At 33.8% G+C, this 27,325-nt stretch overlaps 4 protein-coding genes across 12 annotated transcripts; 2 read left to right on the top strand and 2 right to left on the bottom strand.

Annotated features, from left to right (window-relative positions):
- Window positions 1-1,101: 1,101 nt before the first annotated feature.
- Window positions 1,102-6,337, top strand: LOC114261718 (chromatin modification-like protein). Of its 5 annotated transcripts, none has more exons than XM_028202021.2 (6): window positions 1,102-1,507; window positions 1,628-1,700; window positions 4,028-4,079; window positions 4,185-4,254; window positions 5,117-5,217; window positions 5,806-6,337. In XM_028202021.2, exons 1-5 carry the CDS (start codon window positions 1,391-1,393, stop codon window positions 5,201-5,203), a joined length of 399 nt encoding a protein of 132 aa, XP_028057822.2. In that variant the 5' UTR covers window positions 1,102-1,390; the 3' UTR covers window positions 5,204-5,217; window positions 5,806-6,337. The 5 variants fall into 5 exon arrangements, with proteins under 5 accessions (XP_028057822.2, XP_028057819.2, XP_028057821.2 ...); XM_028202018.2 differs by having other exon boundaries at window positions 4,185-4,258; XM_028202020.2 differs by lacking the exon at window positions 5,806-6,337 and having other exon boundaries at window positions 5,117-5,425.
- Window positions 6,338-8,074: 1,737 nt separating this feature from the next.
- GRF12 (general regulatory factor 12) lies at window positions 8,075-11,629 on the bottom strand. Its single transcript, XM_028202022.2, has 7 exons — window positions 11,444-11,629; window positions 10,162-10,468; window positions 9,609-9,696; window positions 9,367-9,476; window positions 9,085-9,233; window positions 8,471-8,517; window positions 8,075-8,390 (listed from the first exon to the last, which is right to left on the bottom strand). The coding sequence occupies exons 1-7, from the start codon at window positions 11,514-11,516 to the stop codon at window positions 8,385-8,387; spliced, it is 780 nt and encodes a 259-aa protein (XP_028057823.1). The 5' UTR covers window positions 11,517-11,629; the 3' UTR covers window positions 8,075-8,384.
- A 6,124-nt stretch (window positions 11,630-17,753) lies between these two features.
- On the bottom strand, window positions 17,754-18,737 carry LOC114261744 (uncharacterized). The gene is made up of 2 exons (XM_028202043.2): window positions 18,033-18,737; window positions 17,754-17,930 (listed from the first exon to the last, which is right to left on the bottom strand). Exons 1-2 carry the CDS (start codon window positions 18,735-18,737, stop codon window positions 17,754-17,756), a joined length of 882 nt encoding a protein of 293 aa, XP_028057844.2.
- Window positions 18,738-21,451: 2,714 nt separating this feature from the next.
- On the top strand, window positions 21,452-26,965 carry LOC114261722 (protein KTI12 homolog). Of its 5 annotated transcripts, none has more exons than XR_014330840.1 (3): window positions 21,471-21,755; window positions 23,112-25,448; window positions 25,776-26,965. XR_014330840.1 is itself a non-coding variant. In XM_082871102.1 (3 exons), the coding sequence occupies exons 2-3, from the start codon at window positions 24,687-24,689 to the stop codon at window positions 26,738-26,740; spliced, it is 975 nt and encodes a 324-aa protein (XP_082727228.1). In that variant the 5' UTR covers window positions 21,473-21,755; window positions 23,112-24,686; the 3' UTR covers window positions 26,741-26,965. The 5 variants fall into 5 exon arrangements, 4 of the variants coding, with proteins under 4 accessions (XP_028057826.1, XP_082727228.1, XP_028057827.1 ...); XM_082871102.1 differs by having other exon boundaries at window positions 21,473-21,755; window positions 23,112-24,696; XM_028202026.2 differs by having other exon boundaries at window positions 21,491-21,755; window positions 23,112-23,141.
- The last annotated feature ends 360 nt before the right edge of the window (window positions 26,966-27,325 follow it).

The raw sequence follows: 27,325 nt of genomic DNA, 5'->3' as shown, positions 1-27,325 counted from the left end.
GCTCTTAACTGGCCCGCACAACATAAAATTAATTTCTTTATCATTTATTAGTTTTAAGGTAAATTATACTGACACTCCCTGAGGTTTATATTTATTACAATTCTCTTTTTACATTTGAAAAATTACATTGACCCCTTTTGTCAGTGTAATTATTTGACGGTGTTAACTTTTAAGTTAAAATGACATATTTATCCTTAACCTTTATATATACTTTGAAGGGTAAATTACATTGGCACCTCCTGAAGTTTCAATTTAATACGGATCTCCCCTGACATTAAAAAAAAAAACTAATTTAATAAAAATAAATATGAAGAAATATATTGAATTTGTAAAAATTTATTTCTAACCACTCGAAAGAGAAAAATTATATAAAAATGATAATTATTTTTTATTTTTTATTTCTTAACCAAATTAATTTTTAATTTTAAAATTTTTTTCTAAAAATCAAACCATAGATAGCCTAAGAATTTTTTGATAAGTCATTTTTTACATTGGTAACTTATTTAATTATTTGTTAATTTTACGACATTTTTACCATCTGAGGCTTGTTTGGTAACTATTTCATTTTCAATTTTCAATTTATATATACAAAAATTTAAAAAAATGTCATAAAAACTTGTTTAATAATATTTTTGGTTTATAAATGGTTGTCTCGGTTTGTAAATTTGAGAAAAAACGTAAATTCAAAAATTGAGTTTATGTTGATTTTTAAACGAAAATTTAAAAATTTGACTAACAAATTTTTTTTAAATAATTTTTTTTTACAACTAATACTAATCGAGGGGGCAATTGGTAATGCTACTTTAAACCTTAGGGAGGGGATTGTAATTTTTAAAATGTGAGGGGTGTCAATGTAATTTACCCAGTGAGGGAAAAATTGCTATTTAAAAAAATTAAATTGCTGACATCAGTAAAATCTGTTAGTTGACTTAACAGTCAACTAACTAAGAGAGCAATCTATAATAAAATTTTAAATCTCAGGGTGGGGTACGTAATTTTCAAAAGGTGAGGGAGAACTGTAGTAAATATAAATCTCGAGGGTGTCAATGTAATTTACCCTTAGTTTTATGTATAGAAGATATGTACATCAAGTAGGCCCGCTCGGAAGCAGGCTATGAGCCCAATCTTGCCTCCACGAAGTCGTAGAGCTCAACGGCCCAACAGGCCCAACAGCATAACCACTTTTGTTTCAGTTCCCTTTTCGATCAAACGCTTGAAACTTTCAAACCCTAGCTCACCACCACTACATCTAAACTGTTCTCAATTTCGATCTAGTTTGATGTCTATTCATACACTCATACACAATTAGAAACCATTTCCAGATCAAAAAATCTTTATTTTTTTTATATATAGGCATAAATTATACGTACATAATATATATCTGCGGCCAATGGCCGGCGGCGGCGGTGGTGGCGGAGGCGGCGGAAGTAGAGAAGAGGAACAAGATGGCATGTCCGTACATTCACCATGCAAGGCCCCACCGTCCTCTGCTTCTTCTCTCCGCAAGGTCACCCCTCTCTCTCTATGTCTCTCTCTCTATATATGTGTGTATACATGGATGAATTTATATTTTGCATTATTTAAATTTTTAATTTTTTGTTTCATTTCTTGATTTTTGTGTAAATAGGAGCAATCACAGGTCGAATTGGAGCTTAAATTGTTAGAAGCTCTTGCAATTTATCCTCCTTCCAAATTGAAAGGCAAGTTTAGAAATTTCATTTTGATGTTTTGCCTCTCTCTCTCTCTCTCGTCAAAGCTTGGGAAATGTTTGTGAAACTTGATTTGTGTTTGACAATGAAAATGAAGGGATGTTATCGATTCGGTATGATCAGTATTTAGGTAAAAAATTTCACCCAATTGATAATGTCAATTTTATTATTTTGAGCATCAGACTACTTCTCCTATCAAACTGCACTGAACCTCATCAATTGACACGGTTCGGTTTAATCAGTGAAGGATCTTTCAAATTTAAGCCATTTTTTAGTATAGTCACTCATTTATGTGAAAACATTGAATTAGCCATTTGTCAACCATTTCAAACATATATTATCCATCCATTTAATAAATATTTTATAATTTATAAATTAACAAAAAAATAATAACAAATATATAGTAAGTTAAAGTTAAGATTATATATAATAAGGGTATTCTAACTCAAGTTATAGGGATGATATGGTTAATTAATTGAGATTAATAATTTATTATACTTACTAACATTATTATATTATTAAATTATATATATATATACATATATTATAAATACAATATATGTTGAAACGGTCGGTGTCGGTTTAGTTCGGTGTGCTTAAATCGATACCGAATTAAAAACCAAAAAAATCAAATTAAAAAATTGCATAGATCAATTCTTGTTTGGGAAGATCCAAAAAAGCCAAAAAGCCAAAAAGTTATTCAAAAAGTTAAAAAGTTAACACTATTCACCAAAAGTCAACAATTACGGCTGCACAACTCCCAATTCAAATTTTTCCCTACAAATCAATTTTTACAATTTTTTATTACACATTTTTCAATAAAAAGTCAAAAAGTTAACCCAAACATCTATATTTTCAACCTCAATTTTTTAGTCCAAAAAGACAAAAAGTGCACTTTTTTAGTCTTCCCAAACTTGGCCTAAAGACGGAGGCTCATTCAATTTGATCGATTTTTTCAGTTTTTCTTATATCCCTAAAAATGAGTGTTAATGTTAAGGGCAATTTTTGTGTAAATTTAGATGATGGTTTTGTAAATGGAATCAATAAAAGAGATGGGCATTTAATTGTTGTAAGGAACTAAGGATATATGATTCAATAATTACTGTTCATTTTTTTATTGGTAAGCATTTTTTTGGTAGTTTTAATTAAAAGTTGATAAGCAATTAATCATGCATGTGAAATTTATGGGTTATTATTAAGATAATAATATGGAATGTTTATAGTTTATTGTTTTTAGTTACAGAAAACACAAAACATATTTATGTTTAATTTGGGTAAAAATAGAAACAAAAATCAAGTTTGGTACACAAGTATTTTAAAAACAAGTGAAAAGAAGTGATTGTCAAACGGTTGGAGATGGTGGCCGGAGGTGGTTGTCGATCACGGGAGGTGGTGGCCAAAGGTGGTTTTCATTGGTGGGAGGTGGTTAGCAGTAGCCGGAGGAGGTTCTTGGCCACATGAAGTGATAGCTGAAAGTGATTGCTTATGGTTGGAGATGGGGGTTGGTTGGCCCTATAAGGTGGTTTTGAACAAGAGGTGGTGGCCAAAGAAGGTGGTTGGCGAAGGAGATCATCGGCGATGGTAGCCAGTAATGATAAGCATTGGGTGGTGGAGGCTTAATAATGCCTTGTATTCAACTGCATTCATTTGGCATTTGGAGGGTTTTGTTTAAGGAATGTATTAATCAGGAAGTAGGGGCAAGAAGGTCCTTGTGGGCTCCCTCAACTTTGGTGGATGGCACTTCTAGAGGTTTAGGAGGGTGCTAAGTTACCTTTCATGATCTATGTTACTTTATCGCTGATTTAACTTTCCATTTCTGCAGAAGTTTCAGAATGTGCAAGCAAGGCATGTAGGTTTGGTTATTCTTTGAAAGTGGCATAAAATAACCTGAAACATTATTTTAGAGGACCTTTCAATTTAAAAATAGGCTTGAGAACTCTGGTTCATGTTTATAGCTTGTTATAGGTGATCATAGACCGCTTCATTTGTAATTTGATTCTAAAGGAACTCAAATATAGGTCCAAGTTCGGAGGAAATCACGGCTTTGGTTCCCATTTTACCATGTGTTATTCCATACCTGAACCTACCCAATGTTACATGAACTATTTATTGATTCGTTTCATGCTAATGTAGGTTTGGAAAAAAAAGAACAAAAAGAAAAAGAAAAAAACAAAAAATGTCATATGAATGGAAATTAAAAAAGCAATAAAATTTTCAAGACAATTTGGAGGTATCTTTCAATGATAGACTAGCTTTTAGTTTGTCTCTCAGTTTCATCAATATCCAAATGACTCATTTGACTAAATGCTTTTCTGCAGGCATGCATCGTCACTTTGTCATTTATGGTCTAATGGAACATCTGCGAAGAAGGTTTGTTCTACCTTTTCTTTTTCTTAATTTCTTCTCCTAGATCTTCAAGTAAAGATCTGGTAATTATCCTGCATATTCTTACACTTAGGTAAGTTATTCTTGCAGCTTTGGTCGACCCTTTTCTCCTACGGATGTTCTGCAGCTACTGGATCGTTTCTACGACTTGGAAATGCTGGCAAGTATAATGACATTTTGATGACATTTCATGTTATCTTCTAAATGATGACTTTTTGTTCACAAATATAGATGTGATTATAATGAAAAGCCATTGCGTGCTATAAAATGGAGATTGTTAAAGTCCTTGTTCTACATAGCATATGATCTCAAACGTTGATGGTGTATCATGGAAACATCATCATGAATCGATCATCACCGAAATACTATTGGTGAATTCATCCCTTAAAACCCATAATATGATTGTTCAATACTTATTAATAAACTCATTTCAAATGCTTTGTAAACCACATTGGATGATTTCAATTTTCAGAGAGCTAATGAGGGACCCATTATTGATGAATAATATTTGAGGACAACAGACACATGTTTTCGCATAACTATGAATGTTTCAGTTCATGGACTGTTTGTATCATAATGGCATACTTGTCAAAAGAAAATTTAGGTTAGGATGTTAAGACGGATAGGAGACTCAATTTGGAAAAAGCCCAAAGGTTTTTCCATGCCTCCAATTAATGATAAATTGAGATGGGTGCTGATTGGTCTGGTCTGGTCAGATATCCAATGGCGCACTGCTAGGACAAATGAATTGTTTCAACTTACAGTAGGAGATGTTGGAAGATTTAATCTCGATATTTTATCTGGCTATGCCATGTACTATATGTTTTGTGTTTGTGATTCGGGATGTGTTTCAAGAGCTGTCAAAAGTTTACTATCATCAGAAAAGAAAGAAAAAACAGCAAATTTTTACTTTTTGTGCATGTGTTTCCTCTGTAGATTGTTTTAAAAGGCACTCCATCTTTTCGTTTTGATAGTGAAGACTTGCAGTGTACTTAACATTCTCTTATTTTGCTAAATTTCAGAAATCAGACGACGAGGATGTGGAAATCCTGAATCAGGAGGAGGATTTTTGCCTGCCGCAAAGCTATTTTGTAAAGGAAGAATCTTGAGCGACAAAATTTGGGTATACATACATGTTTTCCTTTGAAGTTGTTTTTTGTTTGTTCTATATTGATGGTGTGATCATCATGTTCGTAAGATATTTTTGTCGTTTTTAAAAATGTTGGTTATTTAAGAATTGTGTGTACAAAGTAAGATGCAAATACTGTTGGATGTCAACATGTCTTTCAAAATTTCTGAGAGCATAATAATACTTTTCTTTTTAAAGAAAATTGACTTGTTCTTTTTTTTCTTTTTCATTTTTTATGAATGAAAGAAACATGAAGGAACAAAATCTAGTGAATTGATAGGGATTATTACAACACATTTAATGATGACAATATCATATTCTCGAATCAAGATCATCTGTTGCTTCTTTATCGAGGGTTCTTTCAGACGAGTTTTCTGTTTCCAAGACTTATAGAGGCAACTGATATTTTGTATGGTTAATTCAATGAAGCCTGATCACAAATACATGCAAATAGAGTTTGTTTTGTCTAGGATCATGTTTTTATCATATATCCAAAGTCTGTTCTTTGCATAGTCATTAGATAAGCGTTGTATGATAACGCTGTGAATTTTTTTTTTCTTAAATCAACAAAAAATATGTTAGGTGAATTGTCAAAAAGTGGTGGCTGGCAGTGGAGGGTGTTTGGAAGTGGCCAGAATGTTGCTGGAGGCCATGGGCTGGCCAGAGGGTCGGAGGATCTCAGCTGAGGAAGGACCTGCCTATAAATAATTAGGGTTTCATTACAATTTTCATGATAAACAGACTGCTATTATATATTTTCAAAATTATTGAACCTATACTTTTAACACAAAGGCAACTATCTTTTCACCAAGGACAACGGAAAACCATATTGCTGTGTTTGGTTGGAGGATTTGAAAAGGGATTTAGAAAGAAAAATAGAAATAGAAAATGTGGGTGAAATGTGAATAAAACATATTTATATTTCACTTTAATTTCACATACTTTTACCCTTTCACTTTTCAAAACTTTCTCCAAATTTTCCAACCAAACACAGCTTAAGGAACACACAAACAGTAGCAAATTCCAAAATTTGTATTTCTAGCCCTGCTATTTCAGGAAATGAGAACTAGAACACCAAGGAGATCATATTTATTTGTTACTACTTTTGTCATTAGCGTTTAACCTATCACTTTAAGTCTTGTTTGAGAATTGATTTTTTTAATATTTTTTAACCTTTTTTATAAAATGAAACAACAATCAGTTTATTTGGTTTTGAAACTCATGATTCACTTTTCTAAAAATTAAATTTTTTTATTTTTCATATTCTTTTTTACTGTTTTCTTTTAAAAATATTCTAAGCGCTATTTTAAATTTTTAGATACATCCAACATAAATACACTTAAAAAGTACAATATTTGTGAAAAAAAATCTTTAAAAAATTCACTAAATATAAAAAATATTAAAAAATACAAAAAATCAATATATTTTTTGTATTCTTGTGTATTTATTATTTTTTAAAATATTTTTTTATAAATATTTTACCTTTCAGATACATCTAAGTAAAGTGCATCTAAAAAAGTAAAAAAATTGCTTAAAATTTTAAAAATATTTACTAAAAATACGAAAAATAAAAACTCAATTTATAGAAAATTGAATTTAAAAAATTAAATCAAACATTTTTTTTTTTTTTTGAGTTTAGAAGTGACTTTTTAATTGTATTGAAAACTGTAAATTATTGACATGTTTTACTTTCTTATAGTAATTCCATGTTATTTAATCAGTTTTTTTAATAGTGCATGTGAAAAAAATGTGTTTAATTTTATAATTGCCACCGTCGCAAATAGTTCCATATTATTTAACCAGTTTTTCTAATAGTGCATATTAAAGAAATGTGTTTGATTTTATAATTAATTTATGTACAAATAAAAAAAAAATCTAATATTTGACATTATTCACACAAAGTGATTGTCCTAAAATACTGGTACAATCTCCCAAGCATAAGAATGGCATTTATTCCGCTTCTAATTCATGAATGTGTATACTGTTCTATGCGCATAAACATCAAGCCACAATACAAATGACTTGTATTGCTCGACTAGGCAGGGGGCTTGTTCTCTACCCCGCCCTCCTTTCATAGCCCGTCTTTCCTCCTTCACTACTGACAATTTTGGTCGACACTTTCTAAATCAATTCATCAAATATGAGATACAGAAAAATCCAACTCCACCATTGCCTTCTACCAAAAAATCGAGCAAAATAAAATAAAAAAAGCAAGCGATTTATGACAAACAAATTAGAGAGAGAAATAAATGCAATGTAAAGATTGTTAATTTTGAAGAAGGGGCCCAAGTTGTCAAGGGCACCATTGTAATCCACCAAATAAATTAATTGATAAAGTCAACAAATGGTGTCACAGAGGGGATAAATTATAATGAGATTATAATTTTTATGGAGGAAAATGTTATTTCCAAACCGTCAAGGAAGTATTCAATATTAAAGCCAAACCTCAAGAGTGTAGACCCAATTTAGCCAATGCAATTATGTAAACAAACTAAAGTTAAAAACTCTTTGAACCTTATTATTATTTGAGCTCAATTTGAAATGGGGGTTGATAAACCCATCTACACTTTTTTTTTTGTTAAAAAAAGGCTCTCAAGCTGAGTTCAATTATTCAGAATGATATAACAGCTATATGTTTCCTCATTTTAACATCAAAAGTCCATCAAAATGACCCCTATTTCTAAGAATGCCATTGTCACATTGTTCTTGTCGCAATTTTGTATAACAACTCTATTTGTAAATCAATTTTCATTTTTAATCGAAATTTGAACAATCAACTCTAATTAGATCAACATGATTTGTTTACTATACCAATAATTTAATAGGCAAGATAAGAAGAGAAAAGTAGTCATTTAAAACAAGAGCTGAAATATAAATATTTATATATTTGAAAAATAGAAGTATCTATGGAAGTACATGAAGCAGCAAAATTCGAAGCAAATGATCAACATAGAAAAATAAAATAGGAACAATTATCAGGCAGATCATCAAAAATTCTCATCATCATCTGGCTTGGGATGAGCTGAAAAGATTGACTGTCCATCATAAAATGTTGACACTGTCCCATGTAAATTCCTCCCCTTGTGAGAAAAACTGAGGCAAAAGCCAATTTTGCATAGTATTGTCATGGATTGCCTTTCACAGTGCTCTTGGTTACCTCATCAATGCTGCAAAAGAGATTAATTTTAGATTTTTAAATTAACATTAAGAATAGAAAAACACAGAGAAAAACAAGTGAAGGATTAACCTCTGGCTCTGCTGATTTTGGTTCTTCAACTTTGAAGTTCTCATCTCCTGCACGAGTTATTTACAATTTAGATTTCACGAGTACAACAATGCTAGAGATTTCTAAAAACACACCTCTAATGAGGTGGAAAAGGGAAAAAAAAAAAAAAAAAAAAAAAAAATTCAAGACACATGACTGACAGTGGCAGTGGGTGGGACCCACTGCCACATCACTAGTGGTACCTCTAAATTAGAGGTCCCAAGCATTTTTCTTCATGAGCATGTTTCTGTGCCAATGTAAGTTGGGGAAACACCGGAACAGAAATTCAAACTCCTCCCTCATTGTTTTCCAAGCATTAAAAATATCATTTGCATGCAAGTGTATTAGCGATTGATATGCACCTCACATTCTCTCTTCTTAAAATTCACCCTTCAACAATTTACTGCTTGAATTTCATGTATGAAAACAATATCAATAATGAAAAGAATTTGAACTTTCAATTTGAGCACTGTATAAAAGGCTTTTCCAACCAATGGAAACAGATTTAAATTTGAGAGATCAGAGCCAAGCCAAGTGCGCTGAAATCCCCACATCAAAAAACTTCCTAATCTATTTTGTTTCTGGCTAGACTATACCTCCATCTTCAGGCAAATCAGAGGTCCAGAGAGTGAGATTGTCTCTCAACAGCTGCATAATCAGGGTGCTGTCTTTGTATGATTCCTCACTCAACGTGTCCAACTCTGCAATTGCTTCATCAAAAGCTTGTTTGGCCAAATGGCATGCTCTGCAAATTCAACCACCGATATAAATCATTAAATAGCCATAAAAATTGAGGTGAGAATGTCCACAGAAAAAAAAAATAAAATAAAAACCAAACCTCAAGAAGTGACACTAGATGCTTGAGCAATAAAAATTACCTCTCAGGAGAATTCATTATTTCATAGTAGAAGACAGAGAAGTTGAGAGCAAGGCCAAGACGAATTGGGTGTGTTGAAGGGAGATCTGTATTTGCAGTGGCAGAAGCAGCCTAACAAAGAAACAGCAACAAGAAGACTCATCAAGTGAAAGTTCAAAAAAAAAAAAAAAAAAAAAAACTATGTAATATGCAGCAGTGCACCATGCATCTCTATGTATAAGATGTTACGACAAGTAAACGTGCCTCATAGCCCTTCAATGATTGTTCAGCTGCCTCTTTCCTTTCTTGGTCAGTCTTAAACTCAGCAAGATACCGGTAGTAGTCACCTTTCCTGAATTAGCCAAAACACCGTAACTTGTAACTTTGAGAAGACAATAAAATTATCAGAAAAAAGAAAAGTAACCAAGTGCACCACTTGTCTTGTATAAAAACCAATAAAGGGATAGAAAGAAAAGATCAAATGGATAGTTCAATTCCTTTCATGAGTGCACCACTTGTTTTTGTATAAAGGAGGGAAGCATGGAAAGCAAAGCAAAAATGCTGTCCCCTTGCATGCGAGACTTTGAAACTAATCAAACACAAAGTACACAATAATGGCAAGAAAAGTGACCTCTCATTGTCATAGTGACATAAGGCGGTTTTCACCTAGAATATATTCAATGAGATATCTGAAGATAATAGTAGTATATTCCAAATGAAAAGGCATCATCAAGCACGTGGGAATTGTCACAGAGTAATCCATATCAAACAAGCAATCATATTAAGAGAATTATACCATTAGAACAACATGACTCACATCTTGTAGTAAAAAACAGTTGCTTCCCCCGAGTTGGAAGAGGGGATGAGATGCTTGTCAATTATAGTCAGAATGTCACTGCAAATCTTTGAGAGCTCCTCCTCTACCTTGTGACGGTAACCCTTAATGAGCTTAACATTGTTCTCATTTCCCTTAGATTCTTCTTTCTGCTCAATTGAAGACATAATTCGCCAAGATGCTCTCCGGGCACCTATCACATTCTTGTACCCCACAGAGAGCAGGTTCCTCTCCTCTACAGTCAGCTCCACATCAAGTTTTGCAACACTCTTCATACACTCAACCATTTCTGTAACAGCAATCAAAGTTAAAGTTTAGCATTGCAACAATCTTGCATTGTTACTAATCGAGAATTCACATTCAATGTCTGTCCACAAGAGTTAACACAGATTTTACGATCTTAGAGAAAAATTTTAAAACTACATTGGAGTGTAAAATATGGTTGTATCTATATTCCATATATACATATACAAAAAGAAAAGAAAGAAAACTGTCCAGAAACATAGGAAACTTAATATTGTGTAATCTAAGCTTGCCCAACCAATGAATAAACCACCAATATGAAAGGATTTTTTTTTTTTTTGATCGACCCATCAATATGAAAGATTGAAGTTCATTTTGCCTACCCCATAATCCATATATATGAGTTTGCAAAACTACCAGTAGTACACTATCGTTCAGTATTTTAACCCCGATCTAAAAAAATTTATTTCAACTTGCATCCAATGAACAACCCAAACTGTAACATGAAACAATGACCGTAAAGAAAGAAAAGAAATACAACAATGCCCATTTCCTTTGAGGGTCCAAACGATCAAAATCAATCACACTCAACCAATCAATCGATAACCAAATAACAATAACATCTCTCATTTCTGTCTTGCTTCTCACATGCATCAAATCAAAACCAAAAACACAAGAATTATAACTAGAATTTTCGACTCCAATAAAACAAGCGAATCAAAATAAATTTAACAATGCAATCAATCGAATTGGCATCTACATTTCCAAATAACACAAATATAATCAAACCAAACAAATCAGGATTAGATCAGACCATATCATCAAAGCAAAAGAAACATCGGATTAATCATCAATATAGAGATTCCACGAATTCCTCATATATACAAATCAAAACACGAGGCCAAATCATTTGGCATTTATGAGCTGAAATATACAATTCCTATACATGAACAAACACATTCTTATTATGTACATACACATATACAAATGGATATATATCTATATATATATATGTATGTACCGTCATATCGCTCGGCTTGTTCGGCGAGCTTGGCCATGTAAACGTGAGTCTCCCTCTCCTTTTCGGTCGACATTGTTGAAACGAACTCCAAAGGGCAAGAGTTGCAGAGACGATTTTCAGAGTTAGAGAGAGAAATGAAGAGAGAAAGAGATATAGAGAGAGAGGAATGGAGCGTGAGAAATGGAGGGGGGCATTTATATATAGTCAAGGTGGGGGGAAGACTGGATCTGGACCGTTGGATGTGGGGGGTTTGGAAATTTTGAAATTGGAATTATTTCTATTTATTTATTTTTGTTATCTATATATAGGTTTGAGGAGAGAGAATGTGAGTGAGTGAGTGAGGTGGATTGATTTGTTCAATCTTATGGCTCGGAGGGGGTGTTTGGTTGGGAGGAAAATGGAAGAAAAAAGGTATAGGTATGGAGGGATGATTGCTTTGTAAACAATAGTGAACCATATTAATTTTTATTAGATTTGAAAAAAATATTATTAGTCACATATTTTTAATATATTTATATTTGTATTAATATTTTAATTCATATAATAGTAAGTCAGGTTTTATTAATAATTAATCCGTATAATAAAAGAAAACTTCTCTTAAAATTTTTAAAATGAGATAAATCTTCTTTTTAAGTTAGTTTTTAATTAAACGGACTCCTCTAAAATTTGATGAAATTGCATAAATCTTTTCTAAAGTTTTTGAAATAACAAAAGAAGTTTTATTATTAATTAAATTACCTCCTGTGAGGTTTAACGAAATTGAATAAATCTCTTTTGAAATTTTTGAAATGACATAAATTTCCTTTTGAAGGTTTAGTTTCTTATTATAAATTTTTTCTTTTGTTACTTTATTGTGAAAAAATTAACAGAAAATGTTGACATCATTGAATAATTTAATTATATTTTAATTTTACTCTTTAAAATTGTGTAAAATTATAAAGAATTTTTTTAAAAAATGTAATTTCTATTATTTCTTTGTTATGCCTGCAATTACTTTTGGTTGCATTTGCCTCTTTTGTTGTAAACATAACGAATGGAGAATAGAAATGAATTAGCTTCCCTCTTGTCCATAATTTGAGTTGAAAGGTATTGTTTGTTCATTTTATAAAACTTTTTGGGTATATTATTTATATTAAAAATAATAGTTTGATAATTGCAAATATTCAATTTATCGTGTCTTTAAACAAAAAATTAGACGGTCTATTTTTAAAAATATACTTGTCATTAATATTTTTTACACAAATATAATAAAATTCAATAAGTTATTATTATTAAATTGATTTAATTTTTTTATAAATAATATATACGAAAACTCTTACAAAATTAATCATTTGAATCATAGAAATGGAACCATACTGAGATCTATGAGCCCGGAAAATACCATCTCATCCAGATTATAAATTGGAGGATAAAATATTAAGTGTGACCATGATACCATCCTATTTAAGTATTACCAGCGAATAAAAAATCCCAAATAAAGTTAGATGAAAGTCTTATATATCATTAACTCAATAATGTTGAGTACTAATATTACTGTAAATTGACATTTAGAGCTGAATAAGGAATCTGTGAAATTCGTAATTTGATTCGGTTCAGTCTAATTTAGTAGATTTGGATTGGTTTTTTGAATCCATAGTTCGGCTCCGGATTGAAAAATTAAAAATTCATAATTCACGGATTGGTTCTAGATTGAACCCCACGGTTCCGGATTGGAACCGATTCGGACCGTATACAAATAGTCTATATTTTTATTATACACCCTCCTGCATATTATCTTCTCTTATTTCATATAAAACTTAAATCCAAACCTAAATTTAAACTTGCATAGTATCTTTTTTTATTACTTTTGTTTGCTAGTTTTTAGTGTTAATTTATAATGGTCTAAATACTTATGATGGAACTAGTTTTCTTATGATTATTTAAATTATAGAACAGTTTGTCGCTATTATGAAAAGACATGTTACTATTGTGAAATTAATATGATGTTATATTTATATTTTTATGAAATTAAAGTGTTATATATATATTTTTTATTATTTAATTATATAAATCCGTAGTTCTAAACCTATTCAATCTGTGTTTAAATAAATTGATTCGAATTGATTTTACAATTTAAACGACTTAGATTAGTCAAATCCGGACCATGTTCAACATTAGTGACATTGCTTATCGAATGTGATGCCATCACATGTGACTTTCTAACCGTTTTTTAGGGAAACGTCAATGGAGGCCTGTAGCCTTCATTTGACAATTGGGCTGGATTTCGGGTTAGTTTAATTTTAATGAAATAAAATAGATTTTTTAATTTAATAAAATAAAATATAATATTTAATTTATAATTATTATATTATTTATCTTATAAAAATTTAAAAAAATTAAAAAATTTATTTCAAATAAGATTTTTAACCCCAAACTTAAATAGTAAAAAATCCAAAAATTTTAAAAATCAACCTACTTCCTAAACGAACGAAAAAATTATTAGTTGGTCATAAGGTATTACGTGACTATATTTTAGGCCAATCACAAAACTTTATGTCCCTCATATTCCTTAATCACTTAATACAAAATTATGAATTCTATCACCATTATCAATCACAATATATAGGTTTTATTTGGGAAATTGGCTATTTTAGTATATTATTTTAGTTTTTGAATATTTTAGTATGTTAAAATTTTTGTGTTTTGAAAGATGATTATTTTTTTTTTGTAATTAGATGGGACGTATGTGAAAGAAAAAGTGAAATGATTATGAATTTGATATGACATTTTGGGAAATTCTATTTCCAACACCCTGATAAACTCATGGCAAATCTTTTCTCAATACACATCTCTATTAATTTAATTATTAAGTAATTATCTCAACCCACATCCTTAAAATTACAAATAACCCTTTCACTCATATGTACACACACTTTACTCTCAAAATACACACTTGAATTTCCACCTACTCCTGTGAAGACCAAAGTGACCCCAATTTACATCTGTACTTCAAACAGGAAGGAAGAAGAAGAAGTTCAAACAGGAAACAAAAAAAAAAAAAAAAAAATCTGCACTTTCCTCACCTCCATTGAAGATTTCAAGAGCTCCATTCAATATCTACTAAACACTGTTGAAAACCTTGTTTAAGGTAAGAAATCTTTCAATTTTATTATTACATTTATCATTTTGTTATTAGATTGACAATTTTCGGATCTCTCTTCACTCCATTGGCATGAAAGTAGGTTAGATTTGCGACTGGAGGTGCTCGGCACTGGGTTTTCGAAAATATGTTTTTCATTCGGAACTTGACTTCCGAATATTATGCATAATTTCGTCCATTGACTTCCGAAAAAAATAGATAACTTCGTTGTTCCAGAACCGAATGTATTCTATATTTTCAGTGCTCTAATTCCGAATAAATGCATTGATTTCGGGACTTTATTGATGAAATATTTTTGTAGGTTCAGTCCTGAAGTGACGAATGGTTTTTTTTTTTTTTATATAGAACTAGGTTACATAGGCCACCAATATTTGTTTTACTTTAGGTTCAATTTTATTTTATGGGTATGTTTATGTATTTTTTTTTCCCCCAAATTGAATGCATAACAATAGAAACAAAAAACTATGTAGTATTAGTATGTTCACATGATATTGTTAGCTTAATAGTTGGGTCTTCATAAATTTTGTTAGCTAAATAGGTGAACAAAATAATTGCATTTTATAGAGTATTAAAAGCTTGAGTTAATTTCACATCCAAATTGTGAATTTAATGGTCTATAACTGTGTATTAGATTTCATTAAGGTGGCATGGTTAGGCTAGTTATTACCCGCATTGATGTGATCCTTTTATGGGAGTGCTTATTATGTTTCATTATATTGGGTTGATAAGAACAACTTTTCTTATGCAGATGGATGTCGGTCAACGTCGATCAGTAACAGCTTCGAACAGAAGACTCTGTGAATTAGAGAGACGTAGACGTGGATGTGGACGTGGACGTGCTCGAGTGCATGATGATGACATGCACATTGCCATGGATGAAAATCCTATACATGGGGCACCAGCTATGGATGATATTGCTATGGATGATGACCCTATTGGTGATGATGTTGACATTGTTGATGAAGATATCCTTACTCAGCCATTTTCGGGAGGTCCAACTGATCCATCAATCCTTAAAAGTTTTAAAAGTCATGTTGCCGCAGCTATTTGGAATGGTGCTGATGAAAGGGGGCCCTTAAAGTGTCATAATCACTCATCTAAGATTCATTCGTGGCCATGGTGGGAACAAGGAAACAACGGTACATTTGTAAACATTGCGGAGATGTCAGGACTTGCACAATTAGCTCGTTGCACATACCGCTTTGTCAATAAAATTGTAGTGTCTAGTTTTGTTGAGAGATGGCAACCGGAGACAAACACATTCCATTTGACTGTTGAAGAGATGACTATCACATTGGACAATGTCGCCACTATCCTAGGGCTTCCCATTGTAGGCAAATCTATTAGCCTGCGTAAGTTGTCAGAAAGGCGGGTTGTTACATTAGTAGTTAATACCTTGGAAATTGATGAGCAAGAAGTCAAACATGAGATGTCTACTGCTGGAGGCAATTCAGTGAGGCTTGAGTGGTTGAGGGCACAGTTTCATAATGTCACAGACAATGATTCAATGGAAAGAATTGCATGTGCAGGTAGAGCATACTTGCTATTTTTGTTAGGTTGTACACTTTTTAGTGACAAGACATGTACTAGGGTCCCCGTTGTTTATTTGAGTTTGTTGTCCGATTTGACGACTGTATCTTCATATGCTTGGGGTGCTGTTGCATTGGCATACTTATATAGGCAGTTGGGGTACGCTAGCAGGTCCAGCGTGAAACAAATAGCCGGTTACATGACACTCCTTGAGGGGTGGATTTATGAGCACTTTCGTGGATTCCGACCACACTTGAATATGAATTACACTCGAGACATACCACATGTTTACCGTTGGACTTCTCAGAGAGAGTGTGGTGAAGAGAAACAGTTGCAGGCTTTTCGAGAGGAGCTTGATAGGTTGGGTGTACATGATGTAAGTTGAAAAGTCCTTCAAAATTTGAAATTCTATATCATACAAAATTTACAGTTGTCATATCTTACAGTTTTTATTGTTTGTAGGTTATTTGGGACCCGTACTAGAGTTGCAGAGATGTCCATCCATGTCATCCAGTTACGTTCAACCACGGTTGCCTAAAGTGTTTGGAAGTAGTTGAACCATATCACCCTGATAGAGTGTTGAGACAGTTTAGCAGAGTGCGGACAATCCCTAATCTACCACTTGGCCCTATGCGTGCTTCTCGAGGAGCCACAGCTCCACGCTACAATGTTATGTATGCATATTTGGACATCATTTGGGAGGCATGGGGCAACCATGTGTTATCTGATCGGAGGAGGAGTACACCGGTACGGCAACCTTGGGATTGTGCTCCTGGTTACATGGATTGGTACCAAACCATTACCCATATGTATGTACAAAACCCATCGCGTCGTTCTCAAGTGGATCTGAATATCCATCATTATCAGTATCCTAGCCAAGACGCATAGGTATCCTTTTTTTCATTTACATTGCAAATTATTTATGTAAACTGTTACAAGTTTGTACATAATGTTATATTTGTTCTCGTAATGCAGCGTATGTCACAGATATATCATATTACTCATCCTTTCATTAAGGCTGGCTATGAGGACAATGTTCAACATCCTGATAGGCTTTACTACGCAATTGATGCAATCGAACAACTTCTTCAAGATCAGCACATTAGTGAAGCTGCGCCCAGCACATCCACTAAGGGTCGGTCTGCACCCAGCTCTTCCACTGCACATCGTTTTGGAGCACATTACACTCGCCGGTCACGTAGTTAATAGTAGTTCATAATGTTAGCACAAATAGTTTCTGATGATGTTGGTAGATGTATAAGGGGACAAATATTATTATTATCTTCGAATTATGTATCTTTTGGATTATGTACAAGCAGACATGTCGTTTGTGATGGTGCGGATGGATTGAACTACTATTTAGTATATATATATATATTTTATTTACATACTTGTTTAATCCAATAGCATTTTAATTGCAATTGCACTTGGTTAATATTATTTTCGTTACGTTTTGTGTTCAGACAATGTAAAAATAATATGACATCCATTCCATAAATTGGAGAACTATAATATTCTATTTTGCAAAACAAAACTGACCATTACAAAATCCAATGGCAAAATGCTATCTACCTCGTTACTGTATACTAGTAAATCATAAAAACTAATGTCCTAACCCTCTCATTACTACTCTGTAATACCTCAATCTATGTCAACTACATCAAATGTCTCTCGAGTAGCTACAGTAGGTCCTATGTTGTCTTTGAATTTTTGAATGCGGCTAACATATGCATTCTCCCATTCTGACGCACAGGGGTGATGGAAAACTCGCCAAAGCACGGCAATGGGAGGAACTGGATGATCGGCTTCCAAAAATACCTGCACATACATCCAAAAAATTACATATCTTTACCAAATACATAAAAATTGCAATTACACAAATATTAGACAACAATGTTTGGTTATTTTCATAACTTATACCTGCACAAAATGATTTTCATTAACAAATCCAACGGCAATCTCGCGACGATCAGCTAGGGTTACCGGCGGTGCTCTTAAAGGTAAGAAAGTGAGACACTGTTGCAATGACAAGTGGTACAAGACTACATTATAAAATGATGCAATAAGATGCCCCATGTCAGGCATAATCATCCAACGATCAAAGCCTGCGCTATTTTCAAAATATAAAAGGATGTGTGTCAGCTCCTTAACCCTCTCATGCGACCCATATAGTACGACGTATTCATCTCTGTGATTATTCAATTCAAGTAGCAGATCACGCCTAACTTGCACCCAGTCATTCTCTCCAAGACCAAATAAACCTGCAATAGCTCGAAATCCACAATTCCCATCACCATCTACATCCTTCATCAACTTTATGAATGGTATTAACATAGGCGGGAAGCCAGCAACATATGCATTCGGTAAACTTGTTCTTGTACGATATGCCTTTGTCTTCACATTCCGCTTCTTCTCATGCACTTTTGAAGCTCTCTTTTTCTTTGACTGACTGGAAGCTAATGTGCTTTGGCTATCATGCTCATCATCAACTAACTCAAATGCACACGGGTCACGACGACAAGATATATCAATTTTCTTATGTCCTCGACGTAGATTAGGTTTCACATCGGGCTCAATAAGAAAAGTGCTAGCTGGATTTGCAATTTCCCTCAACTTCTTCAACATATCCAATTGCGTGGCAATATCAGACTCTTCGAACCGCTTTAAAATCAACTCAAGTTCTGGGATACAAGTCAATTCCAACTTTTGTTCCTTCAAATTATGCACACATATAGTAAGGTGCGTCTAATGTACAAGTATGCTACTGAGTGGAATAGGACGGCCTTGTCTCGTGTAATCTGCAATCTCGTGAGCACAAGGTAAACCATGTGTGCGCCTAAGAACACACCCACATGTTGCAACATCAATTCCAACTGAATTTGATCTCTTGCTCTCTGCTAACACATACTCAAATGCACAAATAGACACATTACCCCGGAGCTCTCTGAATTGAGAAGGTTTGAATTGATGTTGTACAGTTGTCAAACTCTTCTCGAATGATGCTTTAACTTGAATGTGCTGCAACTCAAGTAGACAATGTATTTTTTCAAATGAAACCTCAAATGTCGTTTGACTTGAACCTAATTGCCTCTTCAATCTAGCATGAGCACTCTCAACCCTGTTCATATGGATGTAAACCAAAATAGTCAAGTATAATAATTAAAAATAACAATATGATTTATTAAAAATTAAAAAAAAAAAACAAATCTTACCGATTGGTTGTAACATTGCCAAAATGCATACACATGTCTGTATGTACCGCAATGAATTTTTCTTGATACGGATTCAACCAACTCACAGTAACATATTTGATTGCCTCCGGATAGTTACTGAAATCCTTATGTAGTGTTGCAAGGTGATCATTGTATTCCTCTTCAGTGGATGACAATATCAAATAGTTCCATGCAGTGTTAAACTTGTCCCATTTTTCTTTTGTCTCAAACATTTTCTTGCATTTTGTCAATACATTCTTATTAATATGCCAACGACATAACAAATGTCGAGCATTTGGGAAGGTGTTGTCAATGGCATTCATCAAAGCAAGCTCTCTGTCTGTGACAATGACTTCAGGTAAAACACTGTCGTCCATAAGATCACGCAATGTTTGTAACGCCCATGCATAATTATCAACCCGCTCAGTTTGCAAGTATGCGATAGTCACGGAGAATGTCATATGAGTTGATGTTACTCCCACAATTTCAAGAAGAGGAAGCCGATATCTATTCGTCTTATATGTGCAATCCATAATCAACACACGAGGGAATGTACGAAGCAAATCCAAACTCACTGGATGTGCCCAAAACAAGTCTGTGACAGTCATAGAGCCTTCCTCACATCGATGACGCTCAATGTACTTATGTTTCGCTAATTCACCCAGCAGTTATTGCATCTGGGATCTACCAGCTTTCTGTAGAACCCTACATCGATGTCGTACATTGTAAACTATCTTCATTGTGCTCATCCTCTGTTTGAGTGTAATGAGTATCTCTTTTGGTCTTACTAGGCTCTTTGACATATCAACTAATAGTGACTTTTCATTAGCTGACAATCTCCCTGCATATGAATGTCCTTGGAGATGCTCCGCAGCTGGATGATTATGCAGCCCGCAAACTACATTCAATGTCCATTCATCGTTTGTTCTCAACTTGAATGCCCTCAATTCAAATGGACATTCGCACTTCTTTGTACCAGTTTGTCTCAATAAGTCTTTTGGGCCATCTTTCAGCTTTTTACGCAATCTATACTTCCCACTCCGCTCACAAGCAAGATAAATTCTTGGTCTCTTACGACCGCCACCATAGTCCGATGCCCTTATAATAATAACAAAGCCATTTATCCTTCCAATGTCTCGTACCCAAGTGAGTAATTCATCTTTACTGTCGAAAACCTATATATGATGTCACATAACTTTCATAATAACAAACTAAACAAACTAACTAACACAAATTTATGAACTTACAAATTTTATGTTAAAAATTACCTGTTTAGCTGTAAAATGACTAGTACAATCCACCATAATATCCGATCGAATCTTAGGTTCTTCAGTGCATGCCATCTGAAGAGGAGGCGGAAAATTTTAATTCGGTTCTACAGAGGCGAAATAAATAAAAAAATTCGGAAATTGAAGAACGAAAATAATAATAAAATTCGGATTCCTAGTACCGAATACATTGATTTTGTTCGGAACACTAAAACCGAAACAAATTAAAAAAATCGAATTTATAGTGACGAACTATTTATATTATTTCGGAATTGTATTACCGAATTAATTTAGTAAATTCGGCACTGCATTACCGACTGAAAAACGCAAAAAAGAAAAAAAATTACTCAACGATTTTACCTTTTCAACACTGATTTTGCCATCACTATTGCTTGAGTTTGAACTGTCATAGGTTTGCAATTCTTCCATATCAAAATCAAATAAAAATTGTTGAACTAATAATTAAACGATGTTAATAATTGAGTATAAACTTAAAGATTAAAACAATAGAGGAGATGTTTTGTTTGCAAATAAGAGAGAGGAGTACAGAGTGTATAAGAAGCAAAGTGACTACAAAAAAAAATTAGGGTTTAATTTTTTTGTTTCAAACAGTGTATATTAAGATATTTTTATTTTTAAAAGATGTGTATAGAGAATTTATATATATAATATTAGGAGGGTTGATCAATGGCTATTATAGTAAATTTCAAGTAGGATATAATTGTCATTAATCTAATTTTTCATTAAGTGTGTTGACTGAGTTTATTAGGGTGTTGAAAATAGAATTTTCCTGACATTTTATCTTATTGACTATTTTAATATATTTTAACTTTTAGTGAATTTTAACTTCAAAAGCCAAATTTTAGCTTTGCCAAACAAGGCCATAGTGTCACGATTCCCCTCGAGTCACCCTGCTCCTGTTTCTTTGTCAAAGAACCATCCATTGACGATCATCTCGCCTCCATCAACCATCTCGTCTCTCTCTCTCTCTCTCTCTCTCTCTCTCAATATCAACCATTGTCTGCCCTCGAAAGCGAAGGAATCTCACTCTCCTGGGACCGCCTCCGAATCTCAACATTCAAGAGGGGGTCTATCTCACCATTCTTCTTTATCTCTCTTCGTCTGTGCAACCACTCCATCTAAAGTCTCGTTCTTTGCCTGAGGTAATCTCAATTCATACCTTCTAATTACCTAGGGTTTCTCTAATAATAATGAACTAAAATATGTCAAAACCCCCAATTCAAACCCTAATTTAAAAATCCCCAATTTCAAAACATGGTACTTTTCAGTGCTGGGTTCATACAAACCCAATCACCCTGTTTGTGTGTTAAATTTTCTTGTTAGTTGTGTTGTGTCAGTCAGTAGCTAGTTTTTGTTGGTTGAAAAACACTTCAACATGCATTTTTTTAAGCTATCATGCTAGTAGTATATACTATATGGCCACTGTGATTTGTTGTGTTATACTTAGCCATTGTTTTTGACAATGTTTGATTATCATGTTGTGCTGTTATGCATATACATAATAGCCACTGTTTTTGACGGTGTTTGTCATTTTGGTGTATACACACTGTTGTGATGGATGATAAATTTCTCCAAATTGGTGTTGTTATTATATGGATGATACAATTTGCCCTCGAGTAAAAGCCTAATGAAACTGCTATTGGAGAACCCACAACACACGAAGAAGAACCCAAGAAAACTAAACCTAAAACTGGTAGAAAAAGATCTAAGGTTTGGGATCATTTCACTGAATTGGATGTTGGAGAGGGTAAAAAAACCTAGGGCTTCTTGTAACTATTGTGGTGCAGATTATGCATGTGATCCTATGGTTAATGGGACGCAATTCATGCTAACTCAATTAGATTCTCAATGTAAAAAGTATCCTTTAAGAAACCACTAATGATACATTTGTTTCGATAGGAAAAAAATTTCAAAAAATTTCTTTCACAGAAAGCAATTTTTTATTTTTATTTTTTTATGTTTGGTTGCAAGTTTAAAATTAATATGCTAGTCATTGTGCTAGGGTGGTGGTGATTGTAGCAATGGTGGCTTGTTAAAAAACGGAGAATGTTTTTGGCCTAAATAAGCTCATTTTCGTTGAATTTCATTTTTCGTCATACCAACCTACGCACAATATTGTCCGCCGAATCTAATGGGGCATAAGTTATCAATAATTATCCAATAGCTCTCTTTCTAACTAGGCCATTAACTCTTTTACCTTTTTCGTATTTCTTGGTCCCTTGAATGCATTGAGTGATTATCTACTCATAAATGCCATAATTTCTTTTTGGTGCTACTTCTGTTTACAACTTATTAGGCAAAAATAGTTTAAATAAGCTGATTATCTAGAAATTGAGGAAGAGATACTTTTTGACTTTTGCTTTCTAATTATCTTACAATAAGCTGCACCAAACATGCCAGTCTTTCCAACATTACCTCTCCAATTAGATCACCAATTAAAAACAAGCCATCTCTTGTTTTTGCTTTTCAATTAACCAAAACTTTTGCTTTCATTGTAGGAAAGAAACTCTGGTCTTCCCATTTTGAAGGTACCCATCTCTTCTACCCTTTCTCATTTTCCAAATGAAAGCAAGACCAACAACATTCCCTAAACCTCTCATAAACCTCCTGTCCCACCTCCAACTTCGAACTTTAACTACCAATTTTACCCTTCCCAAACCCCCCAACTCTATCATCACACCAGTAGTCAACCCATCTCACCTTCTCCGAGTTTGCACCATCCTTTACCAACAACAACACTCCCCTCACCCCAAACTCCAAACCCATCTCAATCGGTGCGAATTCCACCTAACCCATGAGTTCTTCCTCCAAATCTGCAACAAATTCCCCTTTTCATGGCGACCTGTTTACAATTTCTTCCAATTCACCCAAACCCAACACCCACATTTCAATCACACATCAACCACCTTTAACAAAATGCTTGACGTAATTGGAAAGTCCAGAAACATTGAGCTCTTCTGGGATGTTCTTCACGAAATGGGTCGCCGAGGCCTCATAAATGACAAGACGTGTCGAATCGCATTGAAAACATTGGCTTCAGCTAGGGAGATGAATAAATGTGTTGAGTTTTTTCATGTCATGAATGGTTTTGGTTGTTGTTATAGTTTGGAGATTTTGAATAAGGTGGTTGAGACTTTGTGCAAGTCTAAGCTTGTTGTTGAGGCTAAGTACGTTGTTATAAAGTTGAGAGATTGGATTAAACCAAATGGGGTTACTTACAAGTTTTTAATTTCTGGGTTTTGTGATGTGGGTGATTTGATTGAGGCTTCAAAAGTTTGGAACTTGATGGTTGATGAAGGGTTCGAGTTGGATATTGATTCGATTGAGGAAATGATGGTGACTCTTTTCAAGAGTGACCGATTTGGCGAAGCGATGAAGCTTTTCCAAATGATGAGAGCAAACAGGGTTGATGTTTTGGGTGTTTCAACATACGGGCTTGTGATCAATTGGATGTGTAAAAAGGGTAAGCTTGGGCAGGCACATTTGGTGTTTGATGAAATGCAAAAGAGAGGGATTCAAGCAGATAACATGACAATGGCGTCTCTAATTTATGGTCTTCTAACAAAATGCAGAGTTAGGGAGGCTTATATGATCATGGAAGGAATTGAGAAGCCAGATATAACTGTGTATCATGGAATGATTAAGGGGCTTTTGAAGTTGAGAAGGGCAAGTGAAGCAACGCAAGTGTTTAGGGAGATGATAAAGAAAGGGTGTGAACCAATAATGCATACATATATTATGCTATTGCAAGGGCATTTGGGGAAGAGAGGTAGGAAGGGATCCGATCCACTAGTCAATTTCGACACCATTTTTGTTGGAGGTTTGGTTAAGGCGGGGAAGTCATTAGAAGCAACAAAGTATGTTGAAAGAGTGATGAATAGAGGGCTCGAAGTACCTAGGTTTGATTACAATAGATTCTTGCATTACTATTCGAATGAGGAGGGTGTGGTTATGTTTGAGGTGATGGCGAAGAAATTGAGAGAGGTTGGGTTGTTTGATTTAGCGGATATATTTGCAAGATATGGAGAGAAAATGACAACCAGAGACAGGAGGAGGAATAGAGCAACTGAACAATGACAAGAGGTTCTATTTACCTAGTTGTGGAATTCATGGAATGTTTTGTGGTTTTTTGTTCACTAGAATGGGACCTTGATTTATTTAAAATGTGACCTTTTGAGTCCAACAGGCAATTCCTGGGGGAACGAAACGTTCAAATACGAATGGTTGATTAACAAGAACAGGAGATTCAGATTCAAAGTTTGGGTTCTAATTGACAACATACAAATGACTAAACCTATCTATCGCTGTCTGTCATGGAGAAGATGATAGAAACTAGGAAGTTGACCTTCAATTTATATCCACTCTGCATAATCCTGAAGTTTATTGGAACTATACTGCATCACATAAAGTTAGCTTATGTGTGTTGTCGACAGGGGAGTCGTTAGAATTGATCACAATTTGCTAGCATTTTGTGCAAATGGATGGATTAACGGTGTTTAATATACACTGATAGCATCATACTACAAGAGCAACTCTAATGGTCAAATTTAAAATGACTTTATTAAAATTAGTTTTTGGCTTTTATGGTTTAAAAAATCATTTTTTACTATAGTATTTCAACGGTGACTTCATTTTGTGAACTCTAGTAGGTAAGGCAGTTGAGTTTTCAACAGAAAATTTCATGTGGCAAACAAGATTTTTGCTAAACTTGTAGCCAAATTTGACACAAGATTTGACTTTGTTATTTCCATTGATCAAGGAAAATGATTTCCTTTGACTTTCATTATTCGTCATACCAACCGCTGGAAAACGTTTCCCGCCCAAACTAACAGAGTGTAAGTTATCAATTATTATCCAATTGCTATGTTTCTAACTGGCCCATTAATTCTTCTGTCCTTTTCCTATTTCTTAACCCCTTGAATGCCATGAGTAATTATCTATACTCATGCATGCCTTCATTTCTTTTTCATATGAACTTCAAAGTACTTTTAAGAGACATTCATTGAACATCATCAGTTGAATTCCTTTGTTTTTTTTGTTTTTTGGGTTAGTGAGTTTCAATTTTTTTGCATGCATCTCTAATTTGAAACTGTCTGTCTCAAGAAGTATACAGTTCTCAACTATATGTGATGCTTATTGATTTACTTTATCTGAATTGTAAGGAGGAAAGCTAGGAGCATATATCACTGCCTCAAAAAACAATTCCAATTTTCTGCAAATGGCATTGGTTGTAATCTGTGGGCAACCATGCAGTGGGAAGTCAACTGCTGCACTCTGCTTAGCGGAGGCTCTCAATGGCACAGAATCCAAACCTACAGTCAGAATCATTGATGAAACTTCCTTTCATCTTGATCGGAACCACAGCTATGGCGACATGACTGCAGAGAAGAATTTAAGAGGGGTCCTTAGGTCTGAAGTTGATAGATCCTTGTCAAAAGATAATATTATCATAGTGGATTCCTTAAACAGCATAAAGGGTTACAGATATGAATTATGGTGTTTGGCTCGTGCTGCAGGAATAAGATATTGTGTCCTTTATTGTGATGTTGAAGTGACCCATTGTAGAAAATGGAACGAAGAACGCAGAGAGAGAGTGGAATCATCATACAATGATAAGATATTTGATGATTTGGTAAGAAGGTTCGAGAAACCAGATAGAAGAAATCGATGGGATTCACCTTTGTTTGAATTATGGCCATTTAAAGATGGTGTAGAAAAATCTTCTCCAGCCATTGTCGATGCTGTCTTGTATCTTACGAAAAAGGTGGACTCGAAAACAAAGGATGTTAGAGTTTTGCTGCCTACAATTGCAACACAAACTGCACGGGTTTCTGAGGCAAATTCTCTTTATGAGATGGACAGAGCGACACAAGAAGTCATGAGTGCTATCATGGAAGCCCAATCCCGGGCAATCGGGGGTCCTGTGAATAGAATTACTCTTGGCCATGGACTACCAACTGTCAATATTTCAAGAGCAGTTGGGCTGCCGGAGCTACGTAGGCTGCGAAGAACTTTCATAAAATTGGCAGGCCAATCGAGCTTAAGTGGTCCACCCCCACCTTCCGATGCAGAGAGTGCAAAGAGGATGTTTGTGGATTACTTGAACAGAGAATTAGAAACTGCTTGACAGCAGAAGATCTGTGCGATGTCAGACTTCTGAAAACTAGAGCTTAAGCACGGGCGGAGCTATGCATGAAGTAGAACGCACTGAACCTTGAATTTTTTTTTAGAATTATGTAATATTATATAAAAATTTTGAGAGGTTTTCATGAATTGATACTATTAAAATTGTTCAAAAAAATAGATTTATCCAAAAATAAAAAATAAAAAATTACAAAAATAATTAATTCTATGTTTGTCATATTTTCATAGCATTTTTTGTTTAGTATGTATAATTATTAATGGTTGAGTATGAATGAGATTTATTTGAATATCATTACAACAATCATCGCGTATGTTGTACATTCTACTAGTGTTTTACCTTGTTATGCACGGGATTTGTTTATAATTATACATTTATATGTGTGAATTTTATAAAGAAAAGGGATAACATACATCCTACGCACTGTGAAATGTATCAAGTTGGTTGTCAAGGCATGCTTTATTGAAACAATGAAATATTGTGTATATATATATATATATATATAGGCAACATTTTCTTTATTTCATGCAAATATTTCAGAAAATGCAATAATAGGTAGATTCAATCCTT

Source organism: Camellia sinensis, chromosome 5 (genome assembly GCF_055761805.1).
Source record: "Camellia sinensis isolate YWXY chromosome 5, ASM5576180v1, whole genome shotgun sequence".
Lineage (NCBI taxonomy): Eukaryota > Viridiplantae > Streptophyta > Magnoliopsida > Ericales > Theaceae > Camellia > Camellia sinensis.
The sequence above is the reverse complement of the archived record's forward strand: the minus strand, read 5'-3'. Positions and strand labels throughout refer to the sequence as shown.

Coding starts and splice junctions, on each gene's coding strand:
- LOC114261718 (XM_028202018.2), top strand. CDS start 1,391: ATGGCCGGCGGCGGCGGTGGTGGCGGAGGCGGCGGAAGTAGAGAAGAG. Junction 1,508..1,627: donor CTGCTTCTTCTCTCCGCAAG/GTCACCCCTCTC, acceptor TTGTGTAAATAG/GAGCAATCACAGGTCGAATT. Junction 1,701..4,027: donor TCCTCCTTCCAAATTGAAAG/GCAAGTTTAGAA, acceptor GCTTTTCTGCAG/GCATGCATCGTCACTTTGTC.
- GRF12 (XM_028202022.2), bottom strand. CDS start 11,516: ATGTCGACCGAAAAGGAGAGGGAGACTCACGTTTACATGGCCAAGCTC. Junction 9,697..10,161: donor ACTGTTTTTTACTACAAGAT/GTGAGTCATGTT, acceptor TGGCTAATTCAG/GAAAGGTGACTACTACCGGT. Junction 8,518..9,084: donor TGATTTGCCTGAAGATGGAG/GTATAGTCTAGC, acceptor TAACTCGTGCAG/GAGATGAGAACTTCAAAGTT.
- LOC114261744 (XM_028202043.2), bottom strand. CDS start 18,737: ATGTTGAAGAAGTTGAGGGAAATTGCAAATCCAGCTAGCACTTTTCTT. Junction 17,931..18,032: donor ATGAAAATCATTTTGTGCAG/GTATAAGTTATG, acceptor ATGTATGTGCAG/GTATTTTTGGAAGCCGATCA.
- LOC114261722 (XM_082871101.1), top strand. CDS start 23,176: ATGAAAGCAAGACCAACAACATTCCCTAAACCTCTCATAAACCTCCTG.